The sequence below is a fragment of the Ranitomeya variabilis genome, chromosome 4 (genome assembly GCF_051348905.1).
Source record: "Ranitomeya variabilis isolate aRanVar5 chromosome 4, aRanVar5.hap1, whole genome shotgun sequence".
Classification (NCBI taxonomy): domain Eukaryota; kingdom Metazoa; phylum Chordata; class Amphibia; order Anura; family Dendrobatidae; genus Ranitomeya; species Ranitomeya variabilis.
The window spans coordinates 458,073,828-458,092,116 of NC_135235.1; the positions used below are offsets into that span (position 1 = coordinate 458,073,828).

At 43.4% G+C, this 18,289-nt stretch overlaps 1 protein-coding gene across 1 annotated transcript; it reads right to left on the reverse strand.

Annotated features, from left to right (window-relative positions):
* Positions 1 to 4,804: 4,804 nt before the first annotated feature.
* On the reverse strand, positions 4,805 to 14,187 carry LOC143767914 (uncharacterized). The gene is made up of 4 exons (XM_077256435.1): positions 14,009 to 14,187; positions 13,170 to 13,809; positions 5,070 to 5,079; positions 4,805 to 4,936 (listed from the first exon to the last, which is right to left on the reverse strand). Exons 1-4 carry the CDS (start codon positions 14,127 to 14,129, stop codon positions 4,805 to 4,807), a joined length of 903 nt encoding a protein of 300 aa, XP_077112550.1. The 5' UTR covers positions 14,130 to 14,187.
* Positions 14,188 to 18,289: the final 4,102 nt, after the last annotated feature.

Consider the following 18,289-nt stretch of genomic DNA (forward strand, 5'->3'; position numbering starts at 1 on the left):
CCCAGCACCTGAAGAAGGGAATTCCCAAGGGTCAATTCTATAGGATTAAGAGAAATTGTTCCCAACAGGTGGATTTCTTCAGAGAATCTCGAGAACTCACGTCAAGATTTCGTGAAAGGGGCTACCCTAGGAAGGTAATTACAGAGGCTTTCTTATCAGCTAGGGACAGGAGAAGGGAAGATCTTTTGCAACCACAAGTCAGGACACGTGATAGACCCCTGGGTATTGTCACATCCTTTAACAACCAGTGGGAAGACATCCGCGGAGTATTGTCAAAATATTGGGGGATCCTCTTGGGGGAGTCCAAATTACAACCCTTTCTTTCTACCCAGCCTAATTTAATCTCACGAAGGGCAAGGAACTTCAGGGACTTTCTCAGTCATAGTCACTTTCAGCGACCAGTTAAACAACTGAATAGAGGGGCAAGACTGATGGGTACTTTCCCTTGTGGTGGATGCAATATTTGTCCCTTTACTGCCAGTAATGAACTAATGTCTTTGCCATCTCCACTTTCACAGGTACCTATCAGAATGTATTTCAACTGCAAATCACGAAACCTGATTTACGCTTTAATATGTCTATGTCCTAAAGTATATGTTGGACAAACCACTCAGGAACTTAGGAAACGCATCCAACAACATTTTTCCACCATTACTACAGCGCCAAGCGACAGGACCAAGGGAAAGACCCTCACTTCGGTTGCGGCACACTATTTGGAGATGCACAGTGCCCAGTGGAAGGGAACCAAAATAATGGGACTGGAAGGGATTCGGACCAACATCAGAGGCGGGGACGTTTCCTCGGAGCTCCTGAGGCGAGAATCCAAGTGGATCTACAAATTAAATTGTGTGACACCTTTGGGACTTAATGAGGACTTGCTCTTTACGGGCTTCTATAAACAGCTGTGATTTATTCCCTTCTTATCCTCAAATGGTTAGGGTTGAGTTAGGTTTCAACTGCGTGCCTATATGGACATCACTAGGACATTATAGGCTCCGCTATTGACTTCATTTATTTTTCATAGAGTGAGAGTATTTATATCTTTTTGGGACATGCTGTTTATGCCTGCAACAACTTTGCGGGCATACGGACGAAATATTGGCGGGGGTGTTGAGCGTTCTTAGATGTTTAGGGAGGGCGAGGGCTCTTCCATTTTCACATATTTCTACAATAAATATGTATTAGTGAGTCATTTGTAACATTGTTTACTTTATTGATCATTGGTATTTACCTATATTCTATCTATACAACTCGAGTACCACATATCAGGGCATTTTGCCTCTGGCGGTACATATATATATTTTTTGGCCAGGTGCTGGTCACATATGTCTTGGTCATGCAGAGCATTATTGGATGGTGTTTCATAAATGCCAGTTTAAGCATGTATCCTGGATGGTACTTATACACCACTCTTTTACCATTCTGGTCTTGACACGCACTGTGGGTTTTATGCCACTTGTTTTCAGGTGGTATATTGCTTTTTACAGTGTGAGCGTTCATTCATGCTTATGTGCAATACTTGGTCCATCTGACTGGAATTGTCCAGCTATGATAAATGGATCTTGTGTATGCCTTCAATGGTAGTACTGTTAAAAACGATTAACCTATTGCTTTTTGGTATTCATAACACCATCTCGTCTCTATACATATGGGCTAAATCGCCAGCGTCTGCTTCGCCGTATCAAGCTTATAATGGGACAGCCCTCTCTCTCTGTATGTCTCATTTGTATATATCCATATAGAAGTTATCTCTCTTCCTTCATGTGATTGGTGTTATTATGCCACTTTTTGGTGTAACTACTCCCCCTGTTCAGCACTTCTGTGGTAGTGTCCAAAGTATATAGTGACCTTTCTTGTAAGTATTTAGTGTGCTTTGGCATTCTCTGCCCCTTATTGTGTGTCCGTCGCTTTATTTATATATGCGGTACTGTTTCATTGACACATGCGGCGCCGATATGACAACTCTTGGTGAGACTGGCGTTTCTTTACATCTGCGCGAATGTGCTCATCTCAGCAGACAGTCTAATTGACTTATTCTTACTGCGCAGGCGCTGCTTTGTCTGGTTACGCGGCGCCGCCATGACAACCAAAGGATCTAAGACATATAGTGATTCATCACGTATTCTGTGTGTTTCTTTGTCCTTCACTACGTTGGCGTCGCTCTATTGACATATGCGGCGCCCCCTCATGGGTATATGTGGCGCTTATATGGAGACTCCATATTAGATAAGCGCCCTGCACGTTAGTGCTAGTGGCCTTATCTCAGCTAACAGCCGGTCAGACTTCATCCTTATACGCAGGCGCCGCTCTCACTGTGTGTATGCGGCGCTACCTTGGCAACCCTGTACAGGCATTTCCCACGCCTGCGCATTCAGGCTCACACCAGGAAGTGATCCATAGGGTCATACACGCGGCAGTCGGCGCACAGCTGTTATTGGGGAGACAAACCATGGAACTTGAAAGACCTTAGGTGATGTCACGGCTTTGTGATTGGTCGCGTAGCGGTCACGTGACCGCTACGCGACCAATCAGAGCGCCGTGACGTCATCTAAGGCCCTTCAAGCGCGCATTCTTAGGTACAACGGCTCCCGGTTACGGCGGTAAAGTCCAGGGGTCGCCGGAGAGGTGAGTATATCCCTATTTTTTATTTTAATTCTTTATTTTACACATTGATATTAATCCCGATACCGATTCCCGATACCACAAAAGTATCGGATCTCGGTATTGGAATTCCGATACCGCAAGTATCGGCCGATACCCGATACTTGCGGTACCGGAATGCTCAACACTAGACGTGATACCTAAAAAAAAGGTTTTGTAAATTTTTTTGTAAAAATGAGAAATCGCTGGCCACCTTTTAACCCTTATAACTTCCTAGCTAAAAAAAATGTTTCAATAATTGTGCCCATGTAAAGTAAACATGTGAGAAATGTTGTTTATTAACTATTTTGTGTGACATGACTCTCTGATTTAAGGCATAAAAATTAAAAATTTGAACATTGCAAAATGTTCAAACTTTTTGCCAAATTTCCAATTTTTTCACAAATAAACGTAAGTCGTATCAACAAAATTTTACCAGTATCATGAAGTACAATATGTTACTAAAAACATTCTTGGAATCAGTGGGAGCCATTGAAATGTTAACAGGTTAATGGTGAAGGGGTTAAAAATGTCAGTGCTATGGTGCACTTTACAATTACAGTCTGTTTCTTATTGATCCTGCCTATATTTAAATGTATCTCAAGTGGTCACATTGCTACACTAGTTGAGTCATTCAGCTGTACTATTCATATGAATAGATTTACATATTTGTAGTTGCATACAAGTGGGGAATACATGTATTAGATACACTGCTGATTTTGCAAGAAAATCACATTTAATTATTTTCTATAATTAAATTGTATATTATTGCATGAAATAAGTTTTTGATCACGTACCATCCAGCAAGGATTTTGGCTCTCACAGACCTGATAGTTTTTCCTTAAGAAGCCCTCCTACTATGTGCTCATTACCTGAATTAATTGCACATGATTGAACTCGATACCTATATAATAGACATGTCACAGGCTTACCACAACAGAGAGGTGCCAGAAGACCGAAGCATCTGATTGCTCCTACTCCTGCACTGAAAAGATGCATTTCACCTTCTTTTTAAATGGTGTTAATTTGTTTTGGCAGAACAGGGGTTAATCGGCCATGTTCGTTAGCTCTGGGAGTCTGAGCTCTCAGCTGAGCTTGGTTAGCCACTCCTATCCCCTATATAATCTGGGTCACTACGGAAACATATCGTTAGGGCTAGCTTATTCTGCACGACAGCTAACCTCTTTCCTGGGTGGGGGAAGAGAACAGACAGAGGGCTGATTCAGGAAATAAGGCAAGGGTGGAGGCCCCAGCACCTTCACCTTCAGAGGTATCCCAGGGAATAGGGTAAGCTTGGGTGCCCCCTGGTGTTAGGGACAGGGAAGGAGCCCCTGGTCAAGGGTCACCCAACAGCTGAGTCATGACAAGACACCTGTCCACACACTCAATCAATCACACTCCAATCTCTCCACCAAAGCTAAGACCAAACAGCTGTCTAAGAACTCCAGTGCAAAATTGTAGACCTGCATAAGGCTGGGATGGGCTACAGGACAATAGGCAAGCAGCTTGTTGAGATGGCAACATTTGTTGGCGCAATTATTAAAAAATGAAAAAAATTAAAGGTGATTGTCAATCTTCCTCCATGTGGGATTCCATGCAAGGTCTCGCCTCATAGCATAAGGATGATTCTGCGAAAGGTCATGAATTAGCCCAGAACTACATGGGAGGACATGGTCAATGACCTGGAGAGAGATGGGACCACAGTCTCAAATATTACAGTTAGTTACACACTACGCCTTCATGGATTAAAAATCCTGCAAGACACGCAAGGTCCCCCTACTCATGCCAGCACATATCCAGGCCCATTTGAAGTCCGCCAGTGACCATGTGGATGATGCAATGGAGATATGGGAGAAAGTCATGAGGTAAGATGGGACAAAACTAGAACTTTTTGGTATTAAATCCACTCGCCATATTTGAAGGAAGAAGAAGGATGAGTACAAGCCCAAGAACACAATCTCAACTGTGAAGCATGGTGGAGGAAACATAATAATTTGGGAGTGCTTTTCTGTAAAGGAGACAGGACTACTGCACCATATAGAAAGGAGCATGAATGGGGTCATGTATTGCAAGATTTTGGCCAACAATCTCTTTCCCTCAGTAAGAGCATTGAAGATGAGTAATGACTGGGTCTTCCTGCATGACAAAGACACACACAGCTAGGTCAACTATAGAGTGGCTCCGTAAGAAGCATTTCAAGATCCTGGAGTGATCTAGCCAGTTTCCACACCTGGACCCAAAAGAAAATCTGTGGAGGGAGGTGAAACTCAATGTTGCCCAGCAACAGCTCTGAAACCTGCAAATTAATTATGTAAAAATCATACAATGTGATTTTCTGGATTTTTTTTAAGATTCTGGCTCTCATAGTTGAAGTGCACCTGCAATAAAAATTGCAGATCTCTCCATTCTTTGTAGGTGGGAAAACTTACTTTTTTCCCACTGTAGGTGCACAGGTCCAATAGCCTCAAATTGTATGAATGGCAGAAAGCAAAATGATTGTCACTTATTATTTAACTATCATGGATTGTATCCTATGTTGTAATGACTAATGGCCAGAAGAACAAGGTGCTTTATAAAAAAAATAGAGAAAGAGCCTCTCCAACATGTTTCATTCTTACAGGCTTCATCAGGGTCATGAGGAAAATGAAAGTGGCCAAGCAAATTATTTATAACCTCCCCATCATTATGATTCCCAATCTTCAGCTAATCTGAGCTTCTATAATGCTGCACCAATGGACTCCTTATTTTGGATTGGTTAAAATGGGATTTGTTGGCCTTTGGCTATTGGGATTCAAACAATTTCATCACGGAACAGGGAGGATATGTTAATCTTGAGGTAAGGAATTTACAGCTCATCCAGGACATATTGTTGTCTACTCAGACCCCTAAAAGAGACCACTAGATTTCTGAGAAGAGACATGGAGTCATGATGTAATCCACCTGATATTTGTATTAGAGCAAATGCTCATACCGATGCAAAAAGGGATAGAAAAACAGCTTCCACATCTTTGGCAAACTGCACTGGTGTTTGTTTTGAAGAGAACCGAATTTGTCCTTGCAATTCTGCCATCCACACCATTGTTACTCAGTAACAAATATACAGGTTACAGCTCACTGTTGATGTTAACCCAATCTGTTCAGAGTTTGGACACTGGCTCTGCCATGCCTGGAAACTTGAGTAATAAGGGAGCAAATCTAGCTATAGAAACAGATTCGTCTTTATTCAATCAAAGTTCATACAGGGGACATAGGATAAGTTAAATCAGGAGTGAGGAACCTCAGGCTCCAGGGCCATTTATGGCCCTCCATGACATTTTATCAGGCCCCCGGGCAGATTATCAGGAACTGCATTTTTGGGCAAGGAGCAGCATATTGATTGCCACAATTTCTTCTTGCTCTGTTAGCGCACAGTGTTCACTACTGAACACTGAAGGGCATGCAATGAAAGATTACGTCGTGACACCAGTGCCAGAGTCCGGATGTACGTTGTGGGTGGAGTTTGTACAGCCCCCGAAGGATGGTATAAATATCCAAATGGCCCTTGGTAGAAAAAAGATTCCCCACCCCTGATTTTAATTAATAAAGAAGAATCTTTTCATAGAGCTCGGTTTTTCCTTCATAGCTCAATATTACTTAGTGCCAACATGACGGTGGATTAATGAATATTAACTAGTGATAAGCGTGCACAAAAATGTTCAGCTGCTCGTTGCTTGGGTCAAGCAATTTGGAATGCTCGGGTGCTAGACCCAAGCAGTGAGCCCAAGGTAAGTCTATGGGAAACTCTAGCATTTTTGCAGCAGCCACGCCCGGAGGTCTTTAGAGGGTCTAAAAACAGCAGAAATTGTTGGGAACATTGCTCAAATGACATGGGAACATCATGGGGAACACCACTGGAAGCATTTCGGACTCCCAGGTCACTGCTGTGAACAACGTTATCCGAGTCTTACGCCACTTTTACAGACTCACCAAAAAAACATACAAAAACAAAACCAAAATGGATTTTCCTGGGAAATATGTTAAGAAATATCCTTTCCAGGGTAATGACTTGTATATAAGGCAAAATAAATAACCAAAAACAAAAATACTCCTCCACACCTTGGGCTATGTCCACACATAGCATTTGTTATGCTTTTTTCAACTTTAGCATTGCTTTAAACCAAGACAAATGCATTCACCTGGAAATGACATGCTAACATTTTACAACCTTAGCTGGCCATGTGGTGTGTGACATGTGGCACCCCAGGAGTTCAGGTGTATGCTACTACGTATTGTAGTGAGTGGCAGGGCTGCTCAAAATTTGAACGCACCCAAATACCCCTTTGACGAGACTTACAGGAGGGCCACCAGAAAGCAATGTTCCAATTATTAGGAAATTGGTACTCCCACACTGTTTGCCTATGCAGTGAATGCAAGGCCTGCCCCAAATTTAGACGCACCCCATTACCCCTTAGAACAGTAACCCCAACACCCCTTTGAACAGCCACCCCAATACCCCTTTGAAGATCTGTACAGGATGGCCACCTGAAAGCATTGTTCCCATTATTAGAAATGTGGTACTCCCTTACTGTTTGCCTATGCATTTACTGCAAGGCCTGCCCTGCCCCAAAGTTAAAAGCACCCAAAAACCCTTAGAACAAACATCCTGGATGGCCACATGAAACCAAAGTTTCCATTATTATGAATTTTGTACTCCCATAGTGTTTGCCCATGAAGTGAATGCAAGGACTACCCCAAATTTGGTTTCCCCCCAATAACCCTTTGAACAGATGTCCTGGATGGCTACCTGAAAGCATTGTTCCCATTACTGGAAATTTGGTACTCCCATACTGTTTGCCTGTACATTTAATGCAAAGCCTGTCCTGCCCCAAAGTTAACCGCACCCCAAAAACCCTTTGAACAGATGTCCTGGATGGCCACATGAAAACAAAGTTCTAATTATTATAAATTTTGTACTCCCATAGTGTTTGCCCATTAAGTGAATGCAAGGCCTGCTCCAAATTTGGACGCACCCCAATAACCCTTTCATCAAACGTCCTGGATGGCCACCTGAAAGCATTGTTCCCATTATTAGAAATTCGGTGCGCCCATACTGTTTGCCTATGCAGTGAATTGTTGAGCTAAAGAACCTGCTTTGGAGAATGACAGTGTTGAGGATGAAGACCCGGCATTGGAGCATTTCAGTGTTGAGGCTAAACACCCGGCAGTGTAGCATTTTAGTGTTGAGCATGAAGAACACGTATTGGAGAATTGCAGTGTTGAGGATGAAGACTCGGCAGTAGTGTTGAGCGATACCGTCCGATACTTGAAAGTATCGGTATCGGAAAGTATCGGCCGATACCGGCAAAGTATCGGATCCAATCCGATACCGATACCCGATACCAATACAAGTCAATGGGACTCATGTATCGGACGGTATCCCTGATGGTTCCCAGGGTCTGAAGGAGAGGAAACTCTCCTTCAGGCCCTGGGAACCATATTAACCCCTTCCCGACATGTGACGGAATAGTACGTCACATGTCGGGACCCCCGCTTTGATGTGCGCTCCGGCGGTGAGCGCACATCAAAGTCGCGACATGTCAGCTGTTTTTTACAGCTGACATGTGCGCGCAATAGCGGCGGGTGAAATCGCGATCACCCGCCGCTATTAACTAGTTAAATGCCGCTGTCAAACGCAGACAGCGGCATTTAACTACCGCATCCGGCCGTGCGGCCGGATATGAGCGCATCGCCGACCCCCGTCACATGATCGGGGGTCGGCGATGCTCCTCCATTGTAACCATAGAGGTCCTTGAGACCTCTATGGTTACTGATTGCCGGTGGCTGTGAGCGCCCCCCTGTGGTCGGCGCTCACAGCACACCTGCATTTTAGCTACATAACAGCGATCTGATGATCGCTGTTATGTAGCAGAGCCGATCGGGCTGTGCCTGCTTCTAGCCTCCCATGGAGGCTATAGAAGCATGGCAAAAGTAAAAAAAAAAAGTTTTTAAAAATGTGAAAAAAATAAAAAAAATATAAAAGTTTAAATCACCCCCCTTTCGCCCCAATCAAAATAAATCAATAAAAAAAAAACCCAACCTACACATATTTGGTATCGCCGCGTTCAGAATCGCCCGATCTATCAATAAAAAAAAGCATTAACCTGATCGCTAAATGGTGTAATGAGAAAAAAATTCGAAACGCCAGATTTACGTTTTTTTTGGTCGCCACGACATTGCATTAAAATGCAATAACGGGCGATCAAAAGAACGTATCTGCACCAAAATGCTATCATTAAAAACGCCAGCTCGGCGCGCAAAAAATAAGCCCTCACCTGACCCCAGATCACGAAAAATGGAGACGCTACGAGTATCGGAAAATGGCGCAATTTTGTTTTGTTTTTTGCAAAGTTTGGAATTTTTTTTCACCACTTAGGTGAAAAATAACCTAGTCATGTTAGGTGTCTATGAACTCGTAGTGACCTGGAGAATCATAATGGCAGGTCAGTTTTAGCATTTAGTGAACCTAGCAAAATAGGCAAGCAAAAAACAAGTGTGGGATTGCACTTTTTTTGCAATTTCACTGCACTTGGAATTTTTTTCCCGTTTTCTAGTACACGACATGCTAAAACCAATGATGTCGTTCAAAAGTACAACTCGTCCCGCAAAAAATAAGCCTTCACATGGCCAAATTGACGGAAAAATAAAAAAGTTATGGCTCTGGGAAGGAGGGGAGCGAAAAACGAAAACGGAAAAACGGAAAAAGCTCCGGGGGTGAAGGGGTTAATGTGTAAAATAAAGAATTAAAATAAAAAATATTGCTATACTCACCTCTCCGACGCAGCCTGTACCTCACCGAGGGAACCGGCAGCGTTGTTTGCTTAAAATTCGCGCTTTTCCTTCCTTACGTGAAGTCCCGGCTTGTGATTGGTCGCGTGCCGCCCATGTGGCCGCGACGCGACCAATCACAGCAAGCCGTGACGTAATTTCAGGTCCTTCAGGATTTTAAAATTACGTTCCGGCTTTGTGATTGGTCGCGTCGCGGTCACATGGGCGACGCGACCAATCACAAGCCGTGACGTCACGGGAGGCTGGACACGCGCGCATTTTAAAATGCACATATCTATATTTCTACCTACTCTGTATGTATGTATGTACTGTATGTAATCCATCTATTCTATCCTTTTCTTCTATCTATCTATCTATCTAATATTTATATATGTACATCATATACATATATATACAGTATATATATATATTTTTTTTTTTAAGAATATTTTGTTTTAACACTAGAAGTCCCAGAGACGGGTCATTTGACATTTCTACCTTTGAAACCCAGAGAAGGGTCAAATGACCTAAAGGATTTTATCTATAGCTTATCTTATCTCTATTCACTGTCTTTTGTTCTGTAATTAAGGCCTTTACTGTTGCACCACAGGAGGTTGTTTGCTGTTTTCCATCGAGTTTACCCATGTAGTTTCAAGTTTCAAGTTAGGGTACCGTTACACAAAACGATTTACCAACGATCACGACCAGCGATACGACCTGGCCGTGATCGTTGGTAAGTCGTTGTGTGGTCGCTGGAGAGCTGTCACACAGACAGCTTTCCAGCGACCAACGATGCCGAAGCCCCCGGGTAACCAGGGTAAACATCGGGTTACTAAGCGCAGGGCCGCGCTTAGTAACCCGATGATTACCCTGGTTACCATCGTAAATGTAAAAAAACCCAAACACTACATACTCACATTCCGGTGTCCGTCAGGTCCCTCGCTGTCTGCTTCCCGCACTGACTGACTGCCGGCCATAAAGAGAAAGCAGAGCACAGCGGTGACGTCACCGCTGTGCTCTGCTTTTACTTTACGGCCGGCAGTCAGTCAGTGCGGGAAGCAGACGGCGAGGGACCTGACGGACACCGGAATGTGAGTATGTAGTGTTTGTTTTTTTTTACATTTACGATGGTTACAAGCGAACGCATCGCTGGATCGGTGTCACACACACCGATCCAGCGATGACAGAAGGAGATCCAGCGACGAAATAAAGTTCCAAACGATCTGCTACGACGTACGATTCTCAGCAGGGTCCCTGATCACTGCTGCGTGTCAGACACAGCGATATCGTATGGATATCGCTGGAACGTCACGGATCGTGCCGTCGTAGCGACAAAAGTGCCACTGTGAGACGGTACCCTTAGTTCTGTTCAGTTTATTGTATTTGATAATATAAAGACTATACATATTGTATTTAGTTTAGTTTTATTTGAGCAAAAAAGCGCTGAAACAATGAATCATTTTTTATATATTTTAAATAGAGAATTAGAAATTTTAGAGCAAGGTACAGCTGTGAGTAATGACCAGAAGCATTTGTGTCTAAGGCTATGTGCACACTTTGCGGATTCCACTGCGGATTTTTCCGCAGCGGAATTCCAAAATCCGCAGTGAAAACCCGTTGCGGTTTTTACTGCGGATTTATCGCGTTTTTTACTGCGGTTTCTTCTGCGGATTTTCATCTGCAGTTTCCTTATGGAGCAGGTGAAAATCTGCAGAAAAGAAGTGACATGCTGCGGAATGTAATCCGCAGCGTTTCCGCGTGGATTTTTCCGCAGCATGTGCACAGCGTTTTTTGTTTCCCATAAGTTTACATTGTACTTTAAACTCAGGGGAAACTGCTGCGGATCCGCAGCGGTCAAAGGTACCGTTACATGTTACGATCTCGTTGACGATATAGTTAGAAATGTCACGTGATCACATCGTTCGTGCAATCAGTTTCACATCGTCCAAGAGGCGTCACATGCAACTATCTTGTTAACGATGTGAATTCTGGCTCCGCGTTAGCCTCATTGCAAACGTTTGCAGAACGATTTTTCACAATGGCAGGAATAGGAGAATTTAGACCGACATCGTTCATCTCAGCGTTACACTGAACGATGCTGCACATCTTCTGACACATAATTGGACGAGGATCGTCAGATTTGAGATCCTGACCTCAAATCTGCGATCAGCGATCCAACGATGTGTTCGTCCGATATCTTCACGTTACACGCAACGATGTGAAAACGACATCGCATGAACGACGTGATCACGTGACGTTTTCAAATGATATCGTCAACGAGATCGTAACGTGTAACTGTACCTTTAGGCCTCAATCACACTAGCGAAAAAAAATTGCAGCATGTTCATTTTTGTGCAAATTTGGCGTGAAAAAAATTCGCACAAGAGGACTGAAATTTTAGTGTGAAAAATATACAAAAGAACAACTGTTATTTGTTTCGATGCTTTTTATTTTTTTAAAAAACCAATAAGATTTTTTTTTCACTAAAGGGTTATTTCACACCAACATCAAACAAATAGTCACATTTTCAAGATGAGCAGTGTATAAGTGGCATGGCCAAACAATTGTGGTAAAACAGTGAACAAGAAAACAATATAATCAAATTATACAACAGGGAGGGATGTTGGTGGAGGAGTGGGAAGAGGGGAGGGGGGAAAGGGTAAAGACAAATACATGGGGGTAGGGGAGTAAAGGAGCACGCATCAAAGGATGCTTTTTATTTTTGTTATAAAAATGTTAAAAAAATACAAGGAATAAAACAATTCCACACATATTTTCAATAGGCTGCAGTGGGGGGCTGTGTGTGTGTGAGTGGCATGTCCTTGTGTGACTAGCATTTCAGCACTCACTCAGCAGTCTTTCTGAACATGTCGGAACATACCTGGCACTGCCTGGGTATGTCCCTGGTACATTTGCCACACGTGTATTTGTAGCAGTCAACACATCTCTCAGTTGCACAATTGTTCGTGCATCGATGGTTGACCTGACACTTCACCCTTTTGCCAGGGCTGGGTGTGGAAGGAAGTTGCCAAAGGAGTTTCTCCTTGCGTGCCTTCTTTTCAGTCACATGACAGCCACCTAACTCTTTTGCAAGCTCAACCAGGAAGTCCACCCGTCTCTCCTGCACCCCAGTGCATGCCTGATAAAGAACATGAGCATTGAGTGCTGCCATGTCAATCACGTTGTAGAACACTGCGACTGGCCATCTCCATGTTCCTGCACGCACGCTGTACTCCCGCACCATTTGGTTCATTACATCCACACCGCACTTTGTGTGGTTGTATTGTGTGACCGTGTTTGGCTTCCTTTTGTTGGTATCCTAAGTCTCAACCACGCTGTGCATGCTGCTGAGAATGTAGACGGCCTTCTTTCATTTGGGTGCATACACTGTCAGTGTGGCACCAGTGGTTGAAAACACCTGAGTGGTGAATTCAGTGCGGTCCATCTGTCTAGCGGATTGAGGAATTTCCCGGCGACTCTTGTTGACTGTGCCGAGGATAGTGGTTTCCCGGCTAAGCAGTCGTTGTGCAAGTGACAATGATGTAAAGAAATTGTCCGTGGTTACAGTTCTGCCCTTGTCCATGAATGGTTCCATCAGCCTTATCACTACAGTTTCGGACAGTCTCTCCCCGCTGGGACGACTGGGGTCCTTGCCAAGATATGGGAGGACATTACAGATGTACTTTGATTTCAAGTCGCAAGCCACCCAAAACTTGATGCCAAACTTGTCTGGTTTTGTTGCAATGTATTGCAGAAAACAGCAGCGAGTTTTTGACGGGAAAAGCTGTTCATCAATAGTGATGTGTCGACCAGGGTTGTAGGATGCGATGCAGTTGGTGACAAACGATCTCCACACATCGGAGATTGCAGCAAACTTATCGGTCTCCACTCGCTCACTGCGCGTGAACATGTCATCAAAGCGTAGGTGTTGCATGATGTCTTGAAAGCGGTTTCGGGTCATAGTGGCAATGATCCTTGGGTTTCCCAGGTTTGCTGACCAGCTGTCACGTAGTGATGGAACCTTGGTCACCCCCCGCAAGATAATGACTGAAATAAATGCCATTAGTTCCGGGAGACCCATGAACCAATCCACCTGCTCCGTGTGACGTGCATGTTGAGTAGTCCATTCTTCAATGCTACGAAGCATGTCAAGACTGATAAAACAGAGGAAGCTCTGAAGGCGACTCTGGACACTTCGTCTGGCCTTAGCACTTGGCTCTCCATCTGTAGGGTACGGTTCTATTGGGGTCAAATGGAGATGTTTCCCCACTTGTACTTCATGCCACACTGTGCCATCTTTTGCGGTCTCTGTCGGCTCACTCGCCAACCGAGCTCTCTTTTTTGGTAGAGGCGGAGTCTCCTCATCTGCAAGATAAATAATTTCAAATAAGCATTTTGTTTTGGTTCAAAATAAAAAAGATAGTCAGGCACCACACCCACCCTGCACCGCAGAGTACTGCCCACGCACCACACCTGCCCCGCACCGACCCTTATCTGCACCAACCCCTGCAAAACATAGGATCCAAATGAACAGGCAAAAAAGGGAGTGTGAAGCCAGCCTAACCTGAAGACAGCTCAGAGTCCGAATCCGGTTGAAGGACTATGTCTTCTCCATCTGAGTCAGAAGGGTTTGTGTTGCTCAGAATCAGTTCCAATGCCTCTTCAATGGTGTGCCTTCTCTCCATTTTCTTTCCTGTGAACAAAATAGGTTTCTCCCCCACAGCACATAAAGCTGCATGCAAATTTGCTAATGCTATGCAGCTGGGGGGGATGGGCAGACACTCAGGAGCAGCTCACATTCTTTGGGTAGGGACACACTTCAGTTCCTGATCAGTTTTCTTTCAAGATTGACACCTGTTCTGGGTTTTGGAGTCACTTCTGGGCCCTAATGGGGCCGTCACACGGGGAGATGATTCTCGGCGATGTGCGGGCGATCACATGCGCGTGCACATCGCCGGGGCATCACTGGTGACATGACACATGCGGACATGTCGCCGGCGAACGTCTGTGAAGGATCGCCTCGGAACCAGCCTGTAGTTCAGAGGCGATCCCCGGGCCATTCTCTGGATGACTGTACCTTCTCTGCGCCAACCCCTGCAAAACAGGATGCAAACGATCAGGCAAAAAAAGTCACTGTGAAGCCAGCATCTCTTTCTTGTGAGCAGCAACCCCCACACTCAGGAATAGCTTGCATTCTTCGGTTTACACACTCTTATCTTAGATAATCCCCCCTGCAGATTCCTCAGGCAAGAGCACATTTACAAATGAAAGGATGCTAATTAAGGTGTCAATATAGTCATTTGACCCTCTCTCAGGACTTCAGGGGGGATCTTGAAATTTCTGGGACTTTTAGTGTTAACCCCTTTACCCCCAAGGGTGGTTTGCATGTTAATGACCAGGCCGATTTCTACAATTCTGACCACTGTCCCTTTATGAGGTTATAACTCTGGGACATTTCAACGGTTCCCAGTGATTCTGACATTTTCTTGAGACATATTATAATTCATGATAGTGGTAAAATCTCATTGCTATGACTGACGTTTATTTGTAAAAAAAAACGGAAATTTGGCAAAAATGTAGAAAATTTCGCAATTTTTAAACTTTGAATTTTCATGCCCTTAAATCACACAGAGATATCACACAAAATACTTAATAAGTAACATTTCCCACATGTCTACTTTACATCAGCACAATTTTGGAACCACATTTTTTTTGTTAGGGAGTTATAAGTGTTAAAATTTGACCAACGATTTCTCATTTTTACATCACCATTTTTTTTAGGGACCACATCATATTTGAAGTCACTTTGAGGGGTCTATATGACAGAAAATACCCAAATGTGACAACATTCTAAAAATTGCACCCATCAAGGTGCGCAAAACCACATTCAAGAAGTTTATTAACCCTTCAGGTGCTTCACAGGAATTCTTGGAATGTTTAAAAAAAATGAACATTTAACATTTTTCACAAAATTTACTTCAGATTCCAATTTTTATTTTCCCAAGAGTAAAAGGAGAAATTGGACCCCAAAAGTAATTTTGCAATTTGTCCTGAGTACGTTGATACCGCATAGCCGTTGAGCCGTAAAATTAAAAAAAGGATTTAGTCTAGATGTGTAATGAGAGCTTTGAACCCTTAAGGTCTTCACAGAAGTTTATAACGTAGAGCCGCAAAATTAAAAAAAATCATATTTATTCCAAAAAAATGATCTTTTCACCCCCAATTTTAATTTTACCAAGGGTAACAAGACCCCAAAAGTTATTGTGCAATTTATCCTGAGTATACTAATACCCCTAATGTGGGGGTAAACCTCTGTTTAGGCGCATGGCAGAGCTTGAAAGGGAAGAAGTGCCGTTTGACTTTTCAATGCAAAATTGGCTGGAATTGAGATCGGACGCCATGTCGCATTTGAAGAGCCCCTGATGTGCCTAAACAGTGGAAACTCCCCAAAAATGACACCATTTTGGAAAGAAGACCCCCCAAGGAACTTATCTAAATGTTTGGTGAGCACATTGAACCCCCAAGGGCATCACAGAAGTTAATAACGTAGAGCCGTAAAATTTAAAAATCATATTTTTTCCATAAAAATGAACATTTCACCCCAATTTTAATTTTCCCAAGGGTAACAGGACCCCTAAAGTTATTGTGCAATTTGTCCTGAGTATGATGATATGCCACATATAGGGGTAAACCACTGTTTGGGCGCATGGCAGAGCTCGGAAGGGACGGAGCGCCGTTTGACTTTTCAATGCAAAATTGGCTGGAATTGAGATTCGATGCCATGTCGCGTTTGGAGAGCCTCTGATGTGCCTAAACAGTAGAAATTCCTCACAAGTGACACCATTTTGTAAACTAGATCCCTCAAGGAACTTATCTAGATGTGTGGTGAGAACTTTGAACCCCCAGGTGTTTCACTAAAGTTTTTAATGCCCGGGCGTGAAAATAAAAAAAATCATATTTTCTCCACAAACATGAACTTTTAGTCCCCAATTTTTTATTTTCCCAAGAGTAACAGGAGAAATTGGACCTAAAAGTTGTTGTCTAATTTGTCCTGAGTATGCTGATACCCCATATGTGGAAGAAAACTACTGTATGTGCATACGCCAGGGCTCCGAAGGGAAGTAGTGACATTTTGGAATGCAGACTTTGATGGAATGGTCTACGGGCATCATGTTGTGTTTGGAGAGCCCCTGATGTGCTTAAACAGTGGAAACCCCCCACAAGTAACAACATTTTGGAAAGTAGACCCCGTAAGGAACTTAGCTAGATGTGTGATGAGCACTTTGAACCTCCAAGTGCTTCACAGACATTTATAATGTAGAGCCGTAAAAATAAAAAAATCATATTTTTTTCACAAAAATGATATTTTTGCCCCCATTTTATTATTTTCCCAATGGTAACATGAGAAATTTGACAAAAAGTTGTTGTGCAATTTGTCCTGAGTATGCTGATACCCCATACGTGGGAGTAAACCACTGTTTGGGCATGTGGCAGAGCTTGGAAGGGAAGGAGCGCCGTTTGACTTTTCAAATTTGGCTGGAATTGAGATCAGACGCCATGTCATGTTTGGAGAGCCCCTGTTATGCCTGGAAACCCCCCATTCTAACTCCATTCCTAACCTCAACACACCCCTAACCCTAATCCCAACCCTAACCCTAATCCTAATTTTAGCCCCAACCCTAACTTTAGCCACAACCCTAACTCTAACTTTAACCCCAACCCTAACTTTAACCCCAACCCTAAATTTAACCCCAACCCTAACCCTAACCCTAACCCCAACCCCAACCCCAACTCTAATGGGAAAATGGAAATAAATACATTTCTTTATTTTATTATTTTTCCCTAACTAAGGGGGTGATAAAGGGGGGGTTGATTTACTATTTATAAGGGGTTTTTATAGTGTTTTTTTATGTTTGGCAGCTTTCACACACTAAAAGACACTTTTTTTTTTGCAAAAAATATTTTTTGCATCACCACATTTTGAGAGCTATAATGTTTCCATATTTTGGCCCACAGAGTCATGTGAGGTCTTGTTTTTTGCTGGACAAGTTGACATTTTTATTGGTACCATTTTCAGGCACATGACATTTTTTCATCGGAGGAATGAATGAAAAGCTGCCTGCGCAGCCTCCCCGCCTGACTGGACATGAACTCTGTAGTGTGGGAAAGTTTCTGAACATTTTCCCATGCTATCAAGTTCACCGCGGGTCAGGCGGGGAGTCAGGGCAGCCTAAGTGATGTTGTTGAGGGAGGATCTGAAGTGACCCTTCACGGTTGACACATTCATTTTCAAATTGATCCGCAGGACATTGCCGGCAACTGAAAATGACCAGACAGAGATGTGTGTCTCCGTTTGGGAGGATCGAGCAGATCTCTGGCCCCCGTTTATTGTGTATCACTTTTCATAATCATAGAAGTTATACTTCAACCAATCAGCATAAGAACACGCTCACAGTTCTTAACCTATAAGGATGCAGGAATAGACAGTCAGTCAAAATCTCATAGAACAATACACCCTCAGTCTCATGTCCTGTCCAGGTTGAAACAATCAAGGTCTCATAACAGCTGTGAACTTTACTTAGTAACAAAAATGTATCTCAAAACAGCAAGATAGAGTTGAAAAGCACAAAATGAAGCCTGATTTAATTTTTCTTAGGTTAACCCTTCACAATGTCAGCGGTAGTCACTGAGGCTGCCCAGTCTCCCCACCTGATGCATTGAACTTGACAGCATGGGAAAATGTTCAGAAACTTTCCCAAGCTGCAGAGTTCATGTCCGGCCAGGTGGGGAGGCTGCGCAGGCAGCTTTTCATTCATTCCTCCGTGGCTCACAGCCCAGCCGGTAG

What these genes read in the sequence shown, in the direction of transcription:
- LOC143767914 (XM_077256435.1), bottom strand. Translation starts at nt 14,129, where the DNA reads ATGGAGAGAAGGCACACCATTGAAGAGGCATTGGAACTGATTCTGAGC. An exon ending in GGACTCTGAGCTGTCTTCAG is followed by an intron (nt 13,810 to 14,008) that starts GTTAGGCTGGCT and finishes TTTATCTTGCAG; the next exon opens with ATGAGGAGACTCCGCCTCTA.